This window comes from Watersipora subatra, chromosome 3 (assembly GCF_963576615.1).
Source record: "Watersipora subatra chromosome 3, tzWatSuba1.1, whole genome shotgun sequence".
Classification (NCBI taxonomy): domain Eukaryota; kingdom Metazoa; phylum Bryozoa; class Gymnolaemata; order Cheilostomatida; family Watersiporidae; genus Watersipora; species Watersipora subatra.
Genome location: NC_088710.1, coordinates 75593598 through 75618105, shown reverse-complemented (window position 1 = coordinate 75618105; position 24508 = coordinate 75593598). Strand labels below are relative to the sequence as shown.

At 36.2% G+C, this 24508-nt stretch overlaps 2 protein-coding genes across 3 annotated transcripts in view; both read left to right on the top strand.

Moving 5' to 3' along the window:
- Positions 1–1217: 1217 nt before the first annotated feature.
- Positions 1218–8577, top strand: LOC137390989 (keratin-associated protein 16-1-like). Its single transcript, XM_068077303.1, has 3 exons — positions 1218–1696; positions 4984–5290; positions 8512–8577. Exons 1-3 carry the CDS (start codon positions 1218–1220, stop codon positions 8575–8577), a joined length of 852 nt encoding a protein of 283 aa, XP_067933404.1.
- Positions 8578–10240: 1663 nt separating this feature from the next.
- LOC137390091 (serine-rich adhesin for platelets-like) overlaps positions 10241–24508 on the top strand; it is a 76986-nt gene continuing 62718 nt past the window's right edge. The window contains exons 1-3 of one of the 2 annotated variants that reach the window (XM_068076339.1): positions 10241–10350; positions 15373–15486; positions 20601–20668. In XM_068076339.1, the coding sequence (XP_067932440.1) occupies positions 20656–20668 (13 nt within the window). In that variant the 5' untranslated portion in view covers positions 10241–10350; positions 15373–15486; positions 20601–20655. The other variant, XM_068076340.1, reaches the window with a different exon arrangement.

Below are 24508 nucleotides of genomic sequence, written 5' to 3'. Positions count from 1 at the left end.
CAAGTTTTTATCCTTGCAGTTGATAAACTCCACTTTGTACCTCAATCTCAGGGTTTATAACATTGGCCCTCTGTGAATCTCCAAATGACTATACCTTGTCTTATTGACATGTTCACTAGCCAGCTTGTATTTGTTCTGCACCCAGCCATGTCTCAAGTAGCCAAATAATTATGGTTGATAAGTTAGATTATCCTATATCTTTATATTATAGTACAATACTAACGGAATGCCCAGCGTTGGGTGGACATTAAAAATCAGCTTATAAACAGTAGAGGTAATGTAGTTGCTTGCCACTTGCCATTAGCCTAGCACATTACCAATGGTTAATTTGAGTAAGCTTACTAATAAGAGGCATGAGAGCAAGCATAAAATTATGTTGCGTCGTAACGGAGAGCGGAAGCATATTTTCACCCACATAGCGACATAAATCACTCAAAGAGTCCATCAAACTCGCATAGCTTCATTGGTAAGGCATTTCCCTGGTGAACGGGCGGTTCCGAGATCAAATCTTCTGCCATACAGATTCTTTATTTTAATATTTTAATAGCTATAGCTGGACAAACCGAGGTACAGACACACAAACTTTGAGATTTATATATCTAGATTATTATTCAGTATTTTATTCCTTGCTATTTACTCATCTAGTTTACTAACTGAGCTGTAAATCTATATAATAACGGCATTTCTTTTCGCTGCCTTCTCTTGAAAGTTTTAATTTGATGGGAATACAAGGTAATACATCCACATCTATAAGTCGCTTTTTGGTTTTAAATATCTACTTAGACGAAAGCTGGTGCTGCTTATAGCAAAAAGCTACAAACATTGTGTGTAGCCTGTGAACAGAACATGTATTTGACTTGCGTGAAGTGATTCTAGGAGATAAGTCTGAATCCTAAAATAAGTCATGAGTTCCAACTCCTGTTCCATGATGGATATCTCCACTTCATGAATTCAAGGAATGCTACATGGCTGCTGAAATGATGCCTTTGATTTCAGTAGTCGTGCTTCGCTCACTCTAGTCTAGAGATAATGCTCATCTCCAGCTTTCACATTTGTTTTTAAACAGAATCAAAAGGTATCAAACTTAAAAGATACACTAGTTGCAGCTAGTTTGCTTGTACCCTGTGTACAGCTTTATACAGGCACATTAGATCGCTACGGCTGACTCATGTGAAACTTGAAGGTAACATTGTAAGCTGATTGCTAATTTTTCTAAAATGTATCACAATAACTGTTTAGCCAGCCCCCTCTGCTCAGCCCCCTCTGCTCAGCTTCCTGCTCGGCCACCTCTGCTCAGCCTCCTTTGCTCAGCCACCTCTGCTCAGCCCCCTCTGCTTCGTCCCCTCTGCTCACCCCTCCTCCTCTGCCTAGCCCCCTTTGCTCAGCCCCCTCTGCTCAGCCCCCCTCTGCTCAGCCTCCTCTGCTCAGCCGCCTCTGCTCAGCCACCTCTTCTTCGTCCCCTCTGCTCACCCCTCCTCCTCTGCCTAGCCTCCTTTGCTCAGCCCCCTCTGCTCAGCCCCCTCTGCTCAGCCCCCTCTGCTCAGCCCCCTCTGCTCAGCCCTCCTCTGCTCAGCCACCTCTGCTCAGTCCCCTCTGCTCAGCCACCTCTGCTCAGCCCCCTCTGCTCAGCCCTCCTGCTCTACCTTGTTGTTTGTTGTAAATTCATTGCTGAAGGGCTAAAGTCTTATGTTCCTCAGTCAGTACTGTTTTTTAGATATAGATGTCCATCAATCAAATTCTAATATAATAAACAATATACCTACAATTCCTAAATGTTTATTACACTAAACATTAACTGCAGGCTGAACAAAAACAAAACAATACTTTTAAATACATAATTACTTTTAATTACAATTTAATTACATAATTAACATTTGAAAGAATAATGTTTACATATTTTATCCTTTACAATTTGAAATGGACAATATTGAAATTTAGTTTGTTACCACTACTAATACATGAGTGAAGTTTATATAAAGCATTTGTTTATGTTACCTGATAAGGAGTTATTCCTTAGCTGTTTGCAAATGGATACCCAATTGATGATGAGCAGTCAATAGTTCAATGCCGACAGCACAGGGTTAAATCTTTAGAAATGACTGAGATTTGCTGTACTTTAAAACTCAAACATGAAAGACAACACATTTCTAGATGCTTTATAAGACTAGCATCATAAAGACAGCAGCAGATATGGTTAAAGACATTCATTATATACATACTCTTATCATCAAGGGTGGTCTTACAATGGAAAGTACTGCTGTTCTGCGTGGCCCCACATCAATATAGGCATACTTAAGGTAGCCTACTTATGGATGCAAAGTTATGATTTTTTTATAATGGTCACCGCCATGATATTTAGGCCTACGTTGCATATTGTAGAGCAAACATGCGAGAAGCTACGAACAATCTTCATGGGTGAATCACTCTGTTACATTACTGATAATTGTAGACACGATTGTAATAAATGACACCTACACTGTATGTTATCTTGGATTACGAGTGGTTTTTAATGCTCAATATATGCACTATCTGATCTGCTAGCCACTATAAAATCTGTAATGTTATTTGCTGGTGAGTATTCGCTAGTGCAACTTCCACGAACCAGTTTTATTTCAGCATTTGTGTATCCAAGTTCTTACAGCAAAGTTTATATGAAAGCAACCCATCCTATACCAGTAGCCTATTTGGCTATGGACATACTGTAATAACTAACTAAGGCTTTTAGTTATTATCCAGTATTATTGGTTGTGTGGAGCGAGTGAGCACTAATCAGTCTTTGATAAGGCTGTTAATTCATCACTAATTCTGTCTTTCCAGACTTCTTGACCATTGAAGGTTGGTCAGTTACATTCAAAACCATGTTTGCATAGTTTAAAAATATTTTTAGTTTAAAAATATAGTTCACAAAATTTTAGTGCAAATTGTTTCCTTTGCTGCTACTTCATAAATTTAACCAACACACTGCTTCTTGACTGGCAGTTGGTACTGTAGTCATGACATCTGCATGTATTGCCGATGGTCACATCTCAAAAACTGAAACTGCTCTCACTTTCTCCCTGAGTTCTCACTCAACTCTGTACAGTGCACCCTCAGGATACGATCTTAATTCGTTCCAGGGTTGGCATTATATGGTAAAAAAATCATATGTAGGGGTTAATAGAAACCATAGTAATTATATAATGCAAACATTCTCTGGTAAAAATCGTCAAAATTTTATATATAAGTGCCTTACATATTAAAATTAGTAGCAAAATAGTATGTTAACCTTAGTAACTATAGTCACTTTATTGTATTTAGCGGTTATGATCTGCAATAAAATGTAACTGCACTGTTAGTGCAGTTACATTTTTAAATCAATCCATCAATTTGTAGGTGAGATGATATGTTGTAGGGATATATTTCCTAAAAATTGTTGTACTCTATAGAATAACATCTATCCATGTATAGTATTTACAATTTGGCATAATAAATAAAAATCAAGTTATAATGTTCTTTGCCTTAAACATGTCCATTGTTACCATTCTTATTATTCTTATTATGTTATCTTGATCACATCGTTAGCTCCTTTCACATAAGATCAGTGAATTTTAAGGTCTGTTGCTCTCTTGTTGCCCAGTATCGTGGCTTCTTCTCTTTGTTGTGATGTAGCGTAACCAGGATTTCTTTCTGTCACAAATACTTCATAGCAGCCGGTAAGTTCCCAATAGCTTCACTGACATTAGACAGCGTCTACCAAGTCTGGCGTCTTCAAGTTGTTATCCTTGCAGTTGATAAACTCCGCTTTGTACTTCAATCTCAGGGTCTATAACATTGGCCCTCTGTGAATCTCCAAATGACTATACCTTGTCTTATTGACATGTTCACTAGCCAGCTTGTATTTGTTCTGCACCCAGCCATGTCTCAAGTAGCCAAATAATTATGGTTGATAAGTTAGATTATCCTATATCTTTATATTATAGTACAATACTAACGGAATGCCCAGCGTTGGGTGGACATTAAAAATCAGCTTATAAACAGTAGAGGTAATGTAGTTGCTTGCTACTTGCCATTAGCCTAGCACATTACCAATGGTTAATTTGAGTAAGCTTACTAATAAGAGGCATGAGAGCAAGCATAAAATTATGTTGCGTCGTAACGGAGAGCGGAAGCATATTTTCACCTACATAGCGACATAAATCACTCAAAGGGTCCACCAAACTCGCATAGCTTCATTGGTAAGGTATTTACCAGGAGAACGGGCAGTTCCGAGATCAAATCTTCTGCCATACAGATTCTTTATTTTAATATTTTAATAGCTATAACTGGACAAACCGAGGTACAGACAAACTTTGAGATTTATATATCTAGATTATTACTCAGTATTTTATTCCTTGCTATTTACTCATCTAGTCTACTAACTGAGCTGTAAATCTATAAAATAGCGGCATTTCTTTTCGCTGCCTTCTCTTGAAAGTTTTAATTTGATGGGAATACAAGGTAATACATCCACATCTATAAGTCGCTTTTTGGTTTTAAATATCTACTTAGACGAAAGCTGGTGCTGCTTATAGCAAAAAACTACAAACATTGTGTGTGGCCTGTGAACAGAACATGTATTTGACTTGCGTGAAGTGATTCTAGGAGAGAAGTCTGAATCATAAAATAAGTCATGAGTTCCAACTCCTGTTCCATGATGGATATCTCCACTTCATGAATTCAAGGAATGCTACATGGATGCTGAAATGATGCCTTTGATTTCAGTAGTCTTGCTCTGCTCACTCTAGTCTAGAAATAATGCTCATCTCCAGCTTTCACATTTGTTTTTAAACAAAATCAAAAGGTATCAAACTTAAAAGATACACCAGTTGCAGCTAGTTTGCTTGTACCCTGTGTACAGCTTTATACAGGTACATTAGATCGCTACGGCTGACTCATGTGAAACTTGAAGGCAACATTGTAAGCTGATTGCTAATTTTTCTAAAATGTATCACAAAAATTGTTTAGCCAGCCACCTCTGCTCAGCCCCCTCTGCCCAGCCCCCTCTGCTCAGCCCCCTTTGCTCAGCCACCTCTGCTCAGCCCCCTCTGCTTCGTCCCCTCTGCTCACCCCTCCTCCTCTGCCTAGCCCCCTTTGCTCAGCCCCCTCTGCTCAGCCCCCTCTGCTCAGCCACCTCTGCTCAGCCCCTCTGCTCAGACCCCTCTGCTCAGCCCCCTCTGCTCAGCCACCTCTGCTCAGCCACCTCTGCTCAGCCACCTCTGCTCAGCCACCTCTGGTCAGCCCCCTCTGCTCAGCCCTCCTGCTCTACCTTGTTGTTTGTTGTATATTCATTGCTGAAGGGCTAAAGTCCTATGTTCCTCAGTCAGTACTGTTTTTTAGATATAGATGTCCATCAATCAAATTCTAATATAATAAACAATACAATTCCTAAATGTTTATTACACTAAAAACTAACATTAACTGCAGGTTAAACAAAAATAAAACAGTACATTCAAATACATAATTACTTTTAATTACAATTTAATTACATAATTAACATTTGAAAGAATAATGTTTACATATTTTATCCTTTACAATTTGAAATGGACAATATTGAAATTTAGTTTGTTACCAAAACTAATGCATGAGTGAAGTTTATATAAAGCATTTGTTTATGTTACCTGATAAGGAGTTATTCCTTAGCTGTTTGCAAATGGATACCCAATTGATGATGAGCAGTCAATAGTTCAATGCCGACAGCACAGGGTTAAATCTTTAGAAATGACTTAGATTTGCTGTACTTTGAAACTCAAACATGAAAGACAACACATTTCTAGATGCTTTATAAGACTAGCATCATAAAGACAGCAGCAGATATGGTTAAAGACATTCATTATATACATACTCTTATCATCAAGGGTGGTCTTACAATAGAAAGTACTGCTGTTCTGCGTGGCACCACATCAATATAGGCATATCTTTTTAAAAGGTTATCTGTGATCACTTGTTTTTACAGTATGTTTTTAGTTTAACTAGCCTCATGGGTTGTCACAAATAAGGATAATTGTATGGCGCCTTACAATGCCTCGCGTTGCGTGTTCGCAACTCGAGTTGTTATTTATTTATATAAATATAAAGAGACAAAAACGATTGTAGAATGTAAAAAGCAAATTAAAAACAATCCATGTGGGGCCGGGCCACTTCTTTTTCAAATGAAAAGAAGAATTCTCTTTCTAGAACCTGACAAGAAACTGAATGAACTCTGAAAATGAACAAACATAGAAATTATGTCAACGACGTTTAATGATGCACCAAAAAAAATTCCATATAAAAAGTATAGCTAGAGAAAATTAAATTATGAGTTGTTTAGTATGGCGCCTTACAGTGCTTGGCGTTCCATGTTCTCAAGCCGAGTTGTTGAACTCAATTTGCCGTTGAAAGAACTTGGCCTGGATTTTTGATGAACTCAAGTTGTACAACTCGAGTTATATTTACAAACTCAAGTTTGTAAATATAACTCGAGTTGCAAACTCGGGACACTATAGTTTCCCATTAGCTCTAGTTTTACACTACATACATACATAGTTTAATTTCTATCAACTAACGGGTGCCTATTGATGTAACATTGTTAATATAACCAGATCTACGGTTATGCTACCGTAATACCAATATATTGCACCTTACTTTTACAAACTCCCGTTCCGTGTTCACAACTCGAGTTGTGAACACAGAACGCGAGGCACTGTAAGGCGCCATATAATTGTACAACTGTGCTTGTTATAGATGGTCAGGCTTTGGAAAGAATCGAAGAGCAGTTAAGTATCATGGATCATAATTTGAGAGTTGTCTCACCACTAAAGCATAGCATATACTGTATACTGTAGTACACTATATACTGTATACTGTAGTACACTATATACAAGAACTTTGGTGTTTTAAAACATCTGGTTTTTAAATAGTTGTTGGGCAAATTTTATTTTTATATTATGTTTAAAATTTGAAAATAGACAAAATGGTGAAGATAATTTATCAGGAAAGGTAAAAGTTGCTTGGGGCATACCAATGAATGGATATTTGGCAATAGATAATATTAAAATATTACGTATAGTTTAGCAAGTGCACGTCCTGTTACAAACTAAAAATATTTGTTAAGACACCATGTTAGCTTATCCTACATTTATGGAGCTTTTGATATATTGCTGTTTGAATATAATGAGGCAGCAACTATTGAAACAAATACGTACAACTTTTCTATTCTTGAGTAAAAGGCATGCTTGCATTTTGCCCTGAACAACAATTGTTATTGGTCTTAGTGTAATAACTGTATTAGGTGGCAGGTAAAGGTGAAAGCAATGTTGTGGTTAATACCTAATTACCTGGTAGTGCCAGTTGTCCATAAAAAGATGCACTATAAAAATATGCCTAACAAAGTGTTTAGTGCTTTCTTGTTGAGGTTAGCAGGTTATATTTCTAATTACATTGAGTTCAGCGCACTCTGGTGGCTTCAGTAGAGCATAAAAAGCTGGTTTCACATCCCTCCTATTAAATCAAACAGATTGTATTTCAAAAAGCATTGGATTCAATACCATCTGCTTGTTTTAGCAGGTCATAGAAAATTGATAAAATTGGTAAGCTCAAAGTGGGAATTGTCACCTCCTTTCATGCTCTTGGAAATTCCTTCCATGGCAATGTAAACATCCAAACTTCCTTTTGGCAGATCAACTAAATAGATTTTCGATGTTCACCTTGTGTTCTTTAGAAGCCTATTAGCACTTGATTAATGAAACTATGCTATGAAACATTGGTGTACACCATTGCTTGAATCCATTGAATAGCTAATAGACTAAGTCAACAGGAGCCACAGTAAGACTCTCAAAACCCTATGCTGAGTAAATACTCTATTTTGCATTCACCAAAAATCCACAACTTTTTTGTGTTATTATGACCCTCTTTTTACTTAATCTCATCGCGTGTAGTACCCATGTTTTACAGCTCCCATATGTATGGGGGGGGGTGTATATGACACCCCCCATACATATGGTAGTACCCAAGTTTTAAACTATACAAACCTTTATCTTTTAACTTAATCTCATCGCGTGTAGTACCCATGTTTTAAACTATACAAACCTTTATCTTTTAACTTAATCTCATCGCGTGTAGTACTCATGTTATAAACTATACAAACCTTTCTCTTTTTTACTATAATTAAAAATGCAAACTATGAATTCTCGGTATAGCCATTCTGTCCATTCACACCACGAGTACTGGGTGTATTGCACAAGGCGGCAGTGAGAAGAAACTACCGCCTTTCGCAAGGCATGTAGTATCCGTGATTCACACCTATAAACGGTATTGCATTTATTTACTCTCTTCATGTTAAATTTCATACTTTTAACCTAACTTTGGCAAATCCCTCCTAAAATAAAATTATAATGAAATGTATGTTTACCAGTTACAGTGCAATCTTGCATATTGTTGTCTATGGTATGAGTTGCATGGATAAACATCGCATGAGTAATAATGAACTCAAAATATTTCTTGGTAATTGTGTTACAGCCAGATATAGATATGATACAATCTAGAAAGGCGGAAGCATTCGGACAAGACCAGCAAACATTCTAGCGAGTAGCACAAGCGTTATCTGGTTACAATAATTCTGTTTGTTATTGTATTTTGCGTTAGATCAGACATATGTAATGTTCTATATATCTAATAGAGTAAAAGGTCTGCATTACACTAACGTTTCTGCATTGACGGGTAGTGCAATGTACATGGAGATAATAGCAAAAGCAGATATCAGAAGGAAGCAATACCTAAACCACAGGAGATATATTCAATACTGCCATGAACAAAATATCTGGTACATCAAAGGGCGATCAGGAAAAATAATAATTATGCAAGCATCAACAAACAGATTAAAAACTTAGAGTTGAAGGAATCCATCAGAGAAGATTACACTGTAAACTGCTTGCCATGAAAATGGCCAAAGGAAATTAGTGGCGATGACACATACAGCACGACCAAAATAAGAGCAGTTAGTTATCATTACAAATCAGTACATTCCCATGACGTACTCAAAACCACTCAAATATCAACATCGTACAGCATAAAGAATGTAAACACCTCACATTCTAACAGAGACATCTATAAAACAAAACAGCTTCAATGACTTTGCCTCCTTCTCTTCAGTCTGCCGAGGCTCTTTCAACTGTTAAGGCTCTTTCTAATTCAACCGTTGAGCCACACTATCTATAGGCTGTCATGACTTTCCTATGACTGTCCAGACTTGTAGACGTACGGGACTGAGCAAAAGAACATGGACAACCGTTCTCGTAATGGTGTAACGTTCATTTGCTATTTTCAACCTTTGTCATTAGTATTATTGTTTTATAATATTGTTAGCTGTGTTGTATAATTGTTGGACTTCAAGAAATGAAGAAGTGTCTTCAACCGGAAAATATTAGTATTGCTTACAATGTAAATATTGGTATTACTTACAATAGCTTAGCACCTTCATTAGCGTCTAAACCAGTAATAATCAAATTAGTTCACACAGCCTAAGCAAAAACGCACAAATTAAACATAATTAAAACATAATAAGATCACAAAGTAAATTCAACACTAATGTGGTGTGTGGGGGGGTGAGTGGTGTGTGCGTGGTGTGTGCGTGTGATGTGTGGTGTATGTGTGCGCGTGTGTGACCAATGATATACATAATGCATGGGGGGCTGTATATCATTGGTGTGACATAGTTTCTCTAAGTCCACACATAACAGCAAAAGGTCTGTCGTCATAGCCAATCAGCAAACTACTAAGGCATATAAATCAAATCAAATTACTATGCTCGTTAATTAACTTCATTAGTGCATTGGTTTCATCAATGATATACAGCCCCCATATCTGGGCTGTATATCATTGGTTTCATTTTGTATTTAAAAAATTGTGTGTTTTTATTAGATGACATTGACAATCGTGAGTATTATAAACAATAAGTTCGAATCTTTCACAAAACACTTCGGTCAATTTTTTGAAGTAGCGATTAGGCATTAAAATTTGAGAAGCGTAGCGAAACGTTGCTTTCGTGAACGATTGCAAAAACACTTTCGAATAGTGTATTTACGAAGCATTAATGCGATAGGTAATATTGAGCGAAAACTTGTACAGAACGGAGGCCGATTCAAGTAATTGAGGGTTACGTTTTAGGCCGTCCCCCAATAGTCTAGGAATGCTGATAAATAGGCCGACGTTTTTTTATCACGTACAGTACTTGTAGTTCGTGATCGAACGGAAACGTTTGCTGTTTATTGTTGGCGATATACGTATACGATGTGTTAGCTATGGATTTTGGGCTAAATTAGCGGAGCTAGCACTGCACGCATTGCTATCTATCAACAGGTGTTTATTGCTGACTTCTTAGGTATTCACACAGCTTTGTTGCTTGGAAATACTGTTTGTTCAATATTGATAGGCAGTATTACACTAACTTGTTTCATAAAATCACTATATTATATTTCTTTGCAATTATTATCCGAAAAAGTGAATAAATTAACATTCATTTTCTTTATATTTGTAATCACTAGTGGTGTATAACATATCTGTCACATATGCTTATTGGATGTAAAACTGTTTAACAATTGGTCTGCCTTACTTGATATTTGCAAAAATTTTATTTAAAGCGTAACGCTTTAATATTGGTTAATTTCGATTATAAATTATTGATTGTTTTGTAAGTTTTGCCAGATGTATTTCATTGGTAAACGCACCCTCCAATATTTTAAGTTAGTAAGCTCGGCATGACGCTGTTTACATAACAGACAAGCATGTGGTAGTTGTTGTTTAGGCATTGAAATTTTTTTAATAGATAGACTTCTGTTTTTTATGTCTAGACCTTATAGGATATGCAATTTTCCGAACCAATATTTCTGAAGTCATTATAGCCTAGCTAGGTTGCAGTTGAGCAAATTAATATCAATTTTGTTATCTCAGTTTTTCAACTTTTATTGAGAAAATTGTAGACAGGTTTTGAATTTTTTAACTCATCTATAACTACAACCAGAAATAAATTTAAAAAGAGGTCTAGTAATACAGAAAGTCGGATAAATAAACTTACGCTAAACATCGAGTTTGGCCAGTGTGTAGCCTATCACTAACTATGCACTATACACTTTGTTCTAAACTGAGTTTCTTTTTGTAAAAACCTTTTTGCTTATTTTCGTTACTTTATTTACTTTGAAATTATTATCATCCTTAGCAATTCCAGCAAAGGATCATCAGTATATCTGGCAGGTTCTACGCTGGTGTAATGGTATTTAGTTAATTTTTGACAAAACCTTTTGGTATTTTTTAGTCTTTTTAAGCTTTTTGTAAAGCGTTAGATGACTTTGATAGCTGTTATATGTGCAATATTACATTTAAATCAATAAAGTAGGCATGAGATTGAGGGTTTTTAAAGTTGATGAAAAGAAAAATACGTTATTTGCAATTGTGGTTCACCAAAAAGTGATATAAGATTTTTCTCTCACCAGCGCACTATAAATGACCAGGACTTAGTAAAGATTTGTTTAGCAGCTGTGAAAGAGCATGGAGAGACTTATTGCACTTAATTTTACAACAATACTAACATAGTGTCCAGAGCTAGTTCAATATGCACACAAAGACATGTTTTATGATGCTTTATATTTTCTAAGTTTCCAGCGCGCTTTTTTGTCATGTTCTCAAGACAAGATGAGATCAGATAAGATAGTTTTAATTTTTGGCAAATGACTTATAATCTTTTTGTTTTTTTGTAATTATAATTGAGAAGTTTTATGCTATCTTAGTTAGTTTCCTGTTCACTAGTTGAAGTATTTGATAGTGCATCTTGACAGATAGTCAAGATACCTTTACATCCGAAATGCTAAACTGTCTCTCATTGTCAGCACATTGCTGCCGTAACCGAAGGCATGGTTAAATTGATGCTTCTTTTACATTTTGGCAGCTGCAAATACTCACCAAGAACCATTTGAAATGCAACTAAGTTTTAGCACTAAACTGCATCCCAAAGACTTAGTCATATTTTACTTGATGTAATTATACAGAGACTTTCGCTGTTTATGAGTCCCAAACTTTTGAAGTGCTATATTAACAGTATCTAATGGCATATATTATATATATATATATATATATATATATATATATATATATATATCTGTGGCTGTTTGTCGTCAATGTTCATCATATACAATTTTTCTTAAATAACCTATCATGACTACTATTAAATTTAATAAATCATTATTAACAAACTTGAAACTCATTTAAATGAGTTTCAGAATAATATGAATATTTTTACCATTTTGTCTTGGTTTTCAATTGCAATTAGAAATGTCCCAATCCTAGTATCCTCATCAGCACTGATGCAGAGTTCAAGTAATTTTATTGTTGTTATCCTTTCCTAAATGCATGGGAAACTTTGAATATTAATTAGAAATCAGCCATTGATCATGGTAATAGTATTACAGCCTGCCATACTGACAAATATAATAAACTGCAAATTCTTACTACTCCAATATAAATATCTGTCGAATTGTGATTTTGTCAATTTAGTTTTGTGAAGAATTTTAATGTTTTAGTCAGGATGTAAATAATGTGTCGATTTCCTTTTTGTAATAAAAAAATTATTACAACCAATCACAATCAAGGAATAATATTGTAATTTCTTAGCTTAACAAAATTAAATCGAACAACCTTTTTCATAAACACATGTTCAACTTATGTTTTGTATAATAAAGTAAATGCTCAACCAACCAACACACAACTTTGAATCTGGCTCATTTTTAACTGGAATCGGCTGATCAGATTGGTGTCTGGATTTGTTGTTGTATTCGGAATTGACGTGTATTTAATTGTAGTAGATTTAAAAACGAATCTTTAGAAAATGGCATAGAACGTATGACTTTCGGTCAGTTTTATTATCAAGTTAACAATTTTCCAAGAAGCATTAAACGGATACTGACCATTCTTGTTGAGCGCGTATACTGTTTACCATAGAATAGCCATTGTTTTATAAACAAGATACTTACGCACAACTTTTTCTCATTTCATTTTGATATTTCTTTCATAATATACAACTTAATTAAATGCCTAAAATAGACGCTGTATATTAATAAATAATATTTTGTCATTGTGTGTCTGTCTGTGTGTCTGTTAGCTTGTGTAAATGCTATGCAGCTCCACATTTTTGTCTCTTTTCATTCGCGCCTATACTTTATATCTTCCGCTAGGTTGCTGAAAATATTTAGTTTCAAAGCTCCATCTGGTGCCTGAGAGCCAGCCTCTTAAATGCCCACCTGATTTGAAACTCAAGAATGCGGCTTCGCATGCATTAGGGACAGTTGCTCTATCGCATGCATTAGGGACAGTTGCTCTATCGCATGCATTAGGGACAGTTGCTCTATCGCATGCATTAGGGACAGTTGCTCTATCGCATGCATTAGGGACAGTTGCTCTATCGCATGCATTAGGGACAGTTGCTCTATCGCATGCATTAGGGACAGTTGCTCTATCGCATGCATTAGGGACAGTTGCTCTATCGCATGCATTAGGGACAGTTGCTCTATCGCATGCATTAGGGACAGTTGCTCTATCGCATGCATTAGGGACAGTTGCTCTATCGCATGCATTAGGGACAGTTGCTCTATCGCATGCATTAGGGACAGTTGCCTACAATGAACACATTCATGAATTGTTGTCGTGATAGCAGTGTAGCGATTTACGTTGATAATCTACACACGTGCTTCTGTCTCTGTTGATATTCTACGCACGTGCTTCTGTCTCTCTGATTGAGGATAAAAGAAATTTCAGGCAACGCCTGGCTTAATGCTAGTTTTGGTTCAATTGCTTCTATAGAATTCATCTAATAGTAATACAGTAATTTTCTTTAACAATTTCGTTTCATTGGATTACTATTATTTCTGTTCTAAAAACAGCGAAGAACTCGAGGTATTTTTCACTTTTTTGCGCATGTCATTACTTTGCATTAAAAGTCAGACTTTGAGTAAAAAATTAGCTGTTCATTAGCATTTTGAAAAAAATAGAAAGTGTTTAGTGATTTGGTGCGAATGCAAAAGGGATTTAGCCAGAACATTTTTAATATTAGATCTTTCCATATCAAGAATCTCAGCAATGCTTATCAGCTATTTCTTTTATAAACAAATACGTGTATGCATTTAGTTCTATTATAATCAATTACTACTGGAGTTTTCTCACTCTGCAATGTTATTCATTTGTCAAATGGTGATGCAATGAAATGTCTCAGTTTCTTCTAGAATATTAATACTGTATTTAACACAAGCTTGTTAGTGGAGCGTTACAAGTGACAAGCATTAGTTACAAGTGACAATCATTACTAGTGACAAGCATTACAAGAGACAGACATTACAAGTGACAAGCATTACAAGTGACAAGCATTACAAATGACAAGCATTACAAGTGACAAGCATTACAAATGACAAACATTACTAGTGACAAGCATTACAAGAGACAAACATTACAAGTGGCAAGCATTACAAGTGACAAGCATTACAAATGACAAGCATCGCAAGTGACAAGCATCGCAAGTGACAAACGTTTGTGTGGCACATGATCTTATTTTTATGTTGTAATTGCCAATAATTTTTTCACCCTATCATTAATGTGTTATTTGCTCTTAACAGAGGGAAGCTTCTGTTATTCATTATAAATAAATATGTTAAAACCTTACAAAATATACTTTAAGCTTGTGGCACCTGTCACATCGAGGTGGTTTCCTCTAATAAAGTATTATCTTTACTTGGCTGTTTCATAAACAGGTACTCCGCAGTAAAATCATATACATGAAATGGTAGCTAGCCTGCGAGTGGTCCTTTGTTGTATAGATACTCCTTTTGAAATTCTTAGCATATCCCAATGCATTTACTCCTTTCAAGTTTATTATAAAGAGTGGGAGGATCAGTTGTTGAGGCTCAGTATTTACCGCTGACTGTCGCCTTGTTGGATGTGATCACTTCATTCTACTCATATACTACTCCAGTCTAGTCGAGTCCGCCTCCTAGTCAATGTCATTCCATCTCAACATTTTATTTATCTATTTATCTGTTTACTTGGGCAACTAAGACAAGAGTTACTTTATTACAACACTGAATGTCTGCAGGCCTTTTGTGGCCTTCTTTGCATCGCTGGGATGATTAAGAGGCAATGGCTAGCTCCCAGTCAGCAGCCTCTTGACCTTTGCCTTCTATTAGGGTACTAGTTCCTCACAGCCGGTGCCAGGCTTCATTACAACTATTTTATTGTTGCCTCTTCTGCAACCCGTGCCAAACCCATTTCATAGCGAGCAATTAATGATGATGTGAAATAGATGATGTCTGATTGTGATCATAAGAGACGTACTCCTTTTCGTAGGCTTATAACAAGCAAGATATAGTTGGAATCCATATGCCTTGATAGAGCCAGGATGCAAGGCTTGCATATACCTCTTCCTCTCTCTTTTTACGGTAGATGGCAGGCCTGCAGAAGGTTTGTATGCCTCTATTGTCTTTGCTCTATTTTTGAAACTTAATTTCTCATCTGCTTGTACAGTTTTGTGCTTAGCATTTCGAAAAGTTCCACAAGCCATCGGCAGTAAACTCTGCGCATTATATGGATGACATCATTATATGAATGACATCATCTCATTGAAATCGTAACGATCGTTTGTTTTCAACAATTACAGTGCTGAAAAGCCGCATTGTTGGTCATCTTCTGCTTGTGGTATTGTATCTGTGATATAACATGTATCAATTGCTACTAGAAGTTTAGGTCTGCCATGTTTAGGAAGAGTAAGTCAAGCTAACATGTTCACGAAAAGTAAGTCAACCTAACATGTTCATGAAAAGTGAGTTAACCTAACATGTTCATGAAGAGTAAGTCAACCTAACATGTTGACGAACAGTAAGTCAGCCTAACTTGCTCAAGAAGAGTAAGTCAACCTAACATGTGCACGAAGAGTAAGTCAACTCAGCTTTGGGTAAGAATTTTTGTTTAAGATCAATCAAGCCAAAATTTTGTTGTCGACATTTAAAATGTTGAAGGAATGTTAACCGTTATTTATACTAACAAGGATCTAGCTAAATTCACGGCAAGATGTTTGCAAAAAATACTGCTGTTGAATGTGTCTTAAAATGAAACGGTTCGTCATTTGTAATTCACTGAAACCAAACTCGCTGGGTGTTAGAGTGCTTTCTGATTGGTTATCCCATTGTTTTCCGATTGGTTGTCGTAAAAAGTAATTGTCTGAAAATTGAGCTTAAGCAAACTGAATTTTTGGCCAATCATTCACAAGGTTACTGACCGATTAATAACCATAAATTACTTTGCACAGGCGTTTAATCGAGTTTTTAGTAAAATCTGTCCGATTAAACATTCGTGACATTTTATGTTGAAATACTGCTTTTTTTTGCCCGACTTCTCATCAGTCTCAGAGATTTTTTTCAATAATCATGAATCAGAAATGTTATGGATAGTCAGACATTCATCAAGGTTCCAGATGTTTCCGTCCTTCCATCTTCAGAGAACATCAGCTTCCCATGATACGGGTAAAAGTACGAATCTGTGTTGGAATAAAAGGAGTTGCGGCTTTGAATTGATCCGGTTTTTAATTTGATCATAATTATTTGTAAATATTTTTATGCTATATCAGTTTTAAAATATGGTTACGGATCAGTAAGGACGTTTTATGTTAGTTTACATAAAATATTCTAATACATTGCAATCAAAATTAATTTTATTGGGTCCGTATTTTATATTCATATTGTGTTTCCAGTTCCAGATTTTATAATAATTAAATAAAAAAGTTGTGAATTTTAATTTGTATTATTAGACTGCCAAGAAAATAATTACTGTAATCTCAAGTCTCGGCCTATATATCTGTAGGTCTGTCTTTAAACCCTGGCATGTTGACCGGCGCCGCTCGCTGCTCCAGATTAAATTTATTTTGCAATTAAATAATTACCTTTACAGTCTACTAACATATTGACATATATTGGCTGTAATATTGAAACATATTGGCTGTAATATTGAAACATTGGCTGTAATATTGAAACATATTGGCTGTAATATTGAAACATATTGGCTGTAATATTGACACATATTGGCTATAATATTGACACATATTGGCTATAATATTGACACATATTGGCTGTAATATTGACACATATTGGCTGTAATATTGACACATATTGGCTGTAATATTGACACATATTGGCTGTAATATTGACACATATTGGCTGTAATATTGAAACATATTGGCTGTAATATTGACACATATTGGCTATAATATTGACACATATTGGCTATAATATTGACACATATTGGCTATAATATTGACACATATTGGCTGTAATATTGACACATATTGGCTGTAATATTGCGCTAAATCTCTAACATCATAGCTGTGGTTGCTGAGATTAAATATAACTTGCTCCGGTATGACTCTTCTCTGTGTACCCTTTACCAAGTAGCTGTTTAGAAATCTGTCGTCATCTTTTGGAGGGATGTCGAAACGTACTACATGTGGTTAGTAGAATTAGCAGAATTTGTGCGATTACTTGCTCGGAGCAGTTTTAAAAGTTCTTTGGTGAAACAACATTTGAGTTGTAACTATGCTAGGAGATTGGTATGAGCTGTCTATTTTAGACAATGAAATGTACAGTGGAAAGATGGTGGTCCAGTGCAATCTCTAACACAAAGTAAAATTTGCCATGGTAAAACGAGAAATCATGGGTAAATCTGGATTTATGATTGTTGTTTATTATTCTAATCTTAAAAAGGTTTTCAATATAAATGCTATGCTGGCAAAACATTCAATGATATTTTAATACTTGTCATTGCAACAAAGTTATTGAACTTGAATTCTTTATTTAGATGACCTAGTTGAATTGGTTTGATTATTTATCAGTCAAATTACTAAAATGAAATTGTTATAGGCCTACAAATTTTACCAAAATGTATAAGTACCAAAAGTGCATTTGAATATTACAGTTTTAACCATTAGCAGTATTGAATGAAGTTTAATCCATCTGCATTCCCCAATATACCTGAACATTTAATTAATCAATTCATTATCAGCACGTGTAAACAGTCATTCGTTTACATGTTGTTGGAATTAACTGCAGTCATCGACTCTCACATTACCAAAACTACCGACCTTTCATAGAGCCAAAAGTGAGTGTTGAATTATTTCTTTTTTTATATATTCTGAAACCAGGGCGGTGATGTAAATATTTTAAGATCTCAAAACGTGTGTCAAATTTTAGTTGCTAAAGATCTATTGGGCATGGCAACCTACATCTATGATATGGCCTTGTATTTATTACCAGGAAATATATTCTCCTCGTTACCGAAACCGAAATTAGTGTTATGACAGTTTCCTGGAGTTTAGAATACAGCTCAGTGTTTGTACGATATTCACTGTAATGTATAACTTTGTAACGGCATTCATTGAGTTCGCTTTAAAATTGTTTGCTATTTCTGTCATCAGCTCAGACAATAGTTTATTCCACAGCAAAGTTTAAGGTGTAATTAACAAGACGGTAACAACATGAATCTGTAGAGGAGGTGGTTCTGCACAATATATGTATGTGAAGGCATATGTTGGCGTGTCAAGAGATGTTCGAGTGTTTGAGAAATAGCAGCATTTCATCTTCTGATTTAAGCTAACAGAATATTTAAATGTACTTTTCCATGCATGCTATTTGCACCGTGGTGCTCTCATGGGTTGCCCCGTGGTGCTCTCATGGGTTGCCCGGTGTATATCTATACTGATTCAATCGTTTGTATGCTTTTATATAGCAAACATAGATTAGTATTTGTCTATTTTAAAATCAGTTAAACAGAAAAAATGTTTAAAGTAGTAATATTAGTAGTAGTAGAATATGGTGGTGGTAGCAGACATGCAGTATCATCCGTTTGTGGTATTTTGTTATCATAGATAAGTAAGTATCTATAGAAAAATGGAACATAAAATATTACCGTGCCTGACAGTTTGCCTGACAGTTTGCCTGACAGTTTGCCTGACAGTTTGCCTATAGTATACTTAAATTAAATATAGTTAAAAACACATCTCACTTTCGTGGGTAACTTATAAAATAGCTTTATTACGGAGGCGCTTCTTACCTTTAATAAAGTCAAACAGCAAGTAAAATTTATTTTTACCTACTTATATCTGTTTGGACACAACTGCATTGCAATAACAGACATTATTAAGTTATTATTATGTTTTTACATTATTATTATTATTATTTCATCAACATTATTTACTGCAAAATGGCAGAACAATATTTAAACATCTTTTAGACTTCTAGTAAACTCCTGCTTCTCTTATCATCTTAGAGGCTGATAAACAAACGCAAGGGAGTTAACTTGCGTTTGTTACTTTGACTTAATAAAGTCAAACAGCAAGTAAAATTTATTTTTACCTACTTATATCTGTTTGGACACAACTGCATTGCAATAACAGACATTATTAAGTTATTATTATGTTTTTACATTATTATTATTATTATTATTTCATCAACATTATTTACTGCAAAATGGCAGAACAATATTTAAACATCTTTTAGACTTCTAGTAAACTCCTGCTTCTCTTATCATCTTAGAGGCTGATAAACAAACGCAAGGGAGTTAACTTGATAAAATTTTCAGACATCCACTCTATACGAACATACAACGTTTGAAGTGTTTTTTGACTCTGTGGTAGTGATATTCAGGTGAAGCTGACCCATAGACATGAGAATCAAAGCTTCTTTATTCCTAGTTATTAAAGATTGGTAAGAAGACTTTTTTTGGCTAACAAAGCTCTTTTATAAGAGACAATATTTATCTTGCACTCGTTAAAACTACATTTGATAGGTTTTTCCAGTAACTTCTAGAAAGATGCTAACTAGATGACGTGTAGTAAACTTGTCTATAAAAAGGTATTATTCGTTCTTACAAAACAAATAGTGTTGGAATACTGTACTTTCGAGAGGTTGATGAACATTTATCACTTGCTCGTACTGACTTGTTATACTTCATTGCTAAACTCGCAAGTTAAGTACACGAGTTACCATGATCTCTTTTTGCACATTGCCACTAAATGGGGGTGAAGGCAGAAGCGGCTCATTGTCGTGAGGAATTGGTCAATGATTCTGGTAACAAGGGAGAATACCTTTATCTAGTTTTAAATAGATCATTTGTGCTGTAACATCTTTCTTTCCTTTTGAAAACTAACTAAAGTAAAGCTGTAAGCCTAAAAGATACCATGACAAGAGGGCATAAATAGTCTACAGGTATCACAAGCTCTCATTGACTGAACTGCCCTTTGTTATTATCAGCAGTGTCGGTTGCTAACACGGCATGTGTACACAAACACTCACTTTCCACTTTCAGTCTAGACACCGTGTTTTGTCCAATTTTCATACTCAAAGGGTTTAACTAATTTACAAATTTCCAATATTTTTGCAGAATGAATAATGAGTACTTGCAGTAGTGAGTTTTAGTCAGTCTTCTAGCTGATACTTGTGGTCTAAGATCCTATGTCTGTGCAGTATTTTTAGAGTTAAAAACTGTTGGTGACTTGTTTGTATTGCTGGTCTTGTTCATTTGTTTCACAGCTGAAGTAAGAGCTGTGGCTGATCATTCAACTACCTAATCCTCTCCAGCAACGACATGGCTGTCAATGGTAAGTCATACTTATCTTATCAAAACCTTTCTTAACTTATGTAAGTGTGTCTTGTATACAAGAGTTCACGGCGGCTTTGTTGTTTACTTCGTAGTTAAGGACAACATTCGGTAGGGGTAATGTGGTATTCACTCTAGATATGAAATGTAGCAGTTGGTCATATCTCGTCTTTATCTGCGCTAGCCATAGTTTCAGTTTTATTTAGCGGCTTTCCAGCATAGGACCATGCTTGTCTCCCTGCCCAATGCAGCCCTTGTCACACAGGGCTTTCCAACATAGTACCATGCTTGTCTCCCTGCCCAATGCAGCCCTTGTCACACAAGGCTTTCCAGCATAGGACCATGCTTGTCTCCCTGCCCAATGCAGCCCTTGTCACACAGGGCTTTCCAGCATAGGGCCATGCTTGTCTCCCTGCCCAATGCAGCCCTTGTCGCACAGGGCTTTCCAGCATAGGACCATGCTTGTCTCCCTGCCCAATGCAGCCCTTGTCACACAGGGCTTTCCAGCATAGTACCATGCTTGTCTCCCTGCCCAATGCAGCCCTAGTCACACAGGGCTTTCCAGCATAGGACCATGCTTGTCTCTCTGCCCAATGCAGTCCTTGTTACACAGGGCTTTCCAGCATAGGACCATGCTTGTCTCCCTGCCCAATGCAGCCCTTGTCACACAGGCAATACATCAATGTTGGACAGAGACCACTAAGAATGCTCTAATTTTAAATATTGCAATTTACCTGACATTTTTAAGACTGAAGCATACTGGAGATATATCGTGCAAATTCATGGACGATTTTACAGGCATTGGCTCTGAAACTAATGCTTGTGGCAAACGCTAGTTGTAAATGTTAGCGCATTCACGTGTATAAGGATTGCTTGATATTTTTGCCTGCCGCTTTTTCATGATTGGCTAACTGATCATCAGAGTATGTTTGAGGTTTGACTAGCTGATCATCAGAGTATGTTTGGGGTTTGACTAGCTGATCATCAGAGTATGTTTGAGGTTTGACTAGCTGATCATCAGAGTATGTTTGGGGTTTGACTAGTTCATCATCAGAGTATGTTTGAGGTTTGACTAGCTGATCATCAGAGTATGTTTGGGGTTTGACTAGTTGATCATCAGAGTATGTTTGGGGTTTGACTAGCTGATCATCAGAGTTTGTTTGAGGTTTGACTAGTTGATCATCAGAGAGTATGTTTGGGTTTGGCTAGTTCATCATCAGAGTATGTTTGAGGTTTGACTAGCTGATCATCAGAGTATGTTTGAGGTTTGACTAGTTGATCATCCGAGTATGTTTGGGGTTTGACTAGCTGATCATCAGTTTGTTTGGTGTTTGACTAGCTGATCATCAGAGTATGTTTGGGGTTTGACTAGTTGATCATCAGAGTATGTTTGGGGTTTGGCTAGCTGATCATCAGAGTATGTTTGAGGTTTGACTAGTTGATCATCAGAGTATGTTTGGGGTTTAACTAGCTGATCATCAGAGTATGTTTGAGGTTTGACTAGCTGATCATCAGAGTATGTTTGGGGTTTGACTAGCTGATCATCAGAGTATGTTTGGGGTTTGACTAGTTGATCATCAGAGTTTGTTTGAGGTTTGACTAGTTGATCATCAGAGTATGTTTGGGGTTTGGCTAGCTGATCATCAGAGTATGTTTGGGGTTTGACTAGTTCATCATCAGAGTATGTTTGGGGTTTGACTAGATGATCATCAGAGGGTATGTTTGGGGTTTGACTAGCTGATCATCAGAGTTTGTTTGGTGTTTGACTAGCTGATCATCAGAGAGTATGTTTGGGGTTTGACTAGTTGATCATCAGAGTATGTTTGGGGTTTGACTAGTTGATCATCAGAGTATGTTTGGGGTTTGACTAGTTCATCATCAGAGTATGTTTGGGGTTTGACTAGCTGATCATCAGAGTATGTTTGGGGTTTGACTAGCTGATCATCAAAGAGTATGTTTGGGGTTTGACTAGTTGATCATCAGAGTATGTTTGGGGTTTGACTAGCTGATCATCAGAGTATGTTTGGGGTTTGACTAGCTGATCATCAGAGAGTATGTTTGGGGTTTGACTAGCTGATCATCAGAGTTTGTTTGAGGTTTGACTAGTCGATCATCAGAGTATGTTTGGGGTTTGACTAGTTGATCATCAAAGAGTATGTTTGGGGTTTGACTAGTTGATCATCAGAGTATGTTTGGGGTTTGACTAGCTGATCATCAGAGTTTGTTTGAGGTTTGACTAGTTGATCATCAGAGTATGTTTGGGGTTTGGCTAGTTGATCATTAGAGGGTACATTTTTAAAAAGATCTCAAAATGTACCAAAAGAAGGTAGTTTAGCTTATAATCGAAACTAAATATTTGTAAATTAATTCTGACTAAAAACTCCTTTATGAATAAAATGATGAAAATGAAATACTACAAACTATAGACTTTATATTACAAATTCCATAATAAAAATAGATTTATTGATGAGTCAATGATTAAAGATTACATAAAATTTATGTTTAATGTCTCCAATTTGTTTTGCGGAGCATTCATCACAGTGCCCCTTGTTTTGCGGAGCATCCATCACAGTGCCCCTTGTTTTGCTTTAGCCTTTGAATAGCGCCTGCAAAATAATAATAGCAAGGTTCTTCAACAAACTCAGACCTGGAGGTCTTTTATAGTACCTACAAGATATCAACCACAGGGTCCCATAACAAACTCAGACCTGGAGGTCTTAGATGGTGTCTGCGAGATATTAAATACAGGGTCCCATAACAAACTCAGACCTGGAGGTCTTTTATAGTACCTACAAGATATCAACCACAGGGTCCCATAACAAACTCAGATCTGGAGGTCTTTTATAGTACCTACAAGATATCAACCACAGGTCCCATAACAAACTCAGTTCTGGAGGTCTTGAATAGTGGTTACAAAATAATAAATACAGGGTCCTACAACAAACTCAGACCTGGAGGTCTTTTATAGTACCTACAAGATATCAACCACAGGGTCCCATAACAAACTCAGACCTGGAGGTCTTAGATGGTGACTGCGAGATATTAAATACAGGGTCCCATAATAAACTCAGATCTGGAGGTCTTGAATAGTGGTTACAAAATAATAAATACAGGGTCCTACAACAAACAGACCTGGAGGTTTTAGGTGGTGTCCGCGAGATATTAACACCAGGAGGATGAGCACTTGGGCCAGTGGCACCAACTGGGCCTTATACGTTGGAGAGCTTGTTCTCATGCAATATAGAGAACGCTATAGTACAAGTAAACAAGCACAAGCAATGTACCATTTCATGTGTGCTCGAGGTGAGGCTTGCTGGTAACATTAAAAGTACTTTCACAGCTTCTCCAGTAAAAATGTATTAGTGATTTTATGTGATAAACTACTCATATATAAGCTTGTTAGAGAACAACAGCATTGTTCTTACCAGCCGAAAAACTCCAAAGTAAAAGCAAATGGCAAAAAGTGCATTCAAGCATGGTTAACCAGCTTATGATGTTGAGTGCATTTTTTTCAGAAAAAAAGCGTAGTTGTTTTATTTTTTGTCATATTAGCAGGCATATACTACATTCATCATCAAGTAACAAACTGCTCCAGTAAGTAATCTGAGTTTTGAGCTAAAATGCAGTCAAACTTTGACATAAAAAGTTGATCTGTTCTGATATTTGGTCTGTTTGTCCAAGCTGTCACGCGTTTAAGCAAATATTCCTGTAAGACTTCATCGTACTTTGTTTAATTCATTCTGGGCCCTAAAAACAACGATAACGTCTTCAAGTAAATAAGTATAGCATTAAAGCAGACGCATAAAATTAGGTAAAGCTAAAGGGAAAACCAAACATTACG

Coding starts and splice junctions, on each gene's coding strand:
- LOC137390989 (XM_068077303.1), top strand. CDS start 1,218: ATGTATCACAATAACTGTTTAGCCAGCCCCCTCTGCTCAGCCCCCTCT. Junction 1,697..4,983: donor CTAAAGTCTTATGTTCCTCA/GTCAGTACTGTT, acceptor AAAATTGTTTAG/CCAGCCACCTCTGCTCAGCC. Junction 5,291..8,511: donor CCCTCCTGCTCTACCTTGTT/GTTTGTTGTATA, acceptor ATTGTGTTACAG/CCAGATATAGATATGATACA.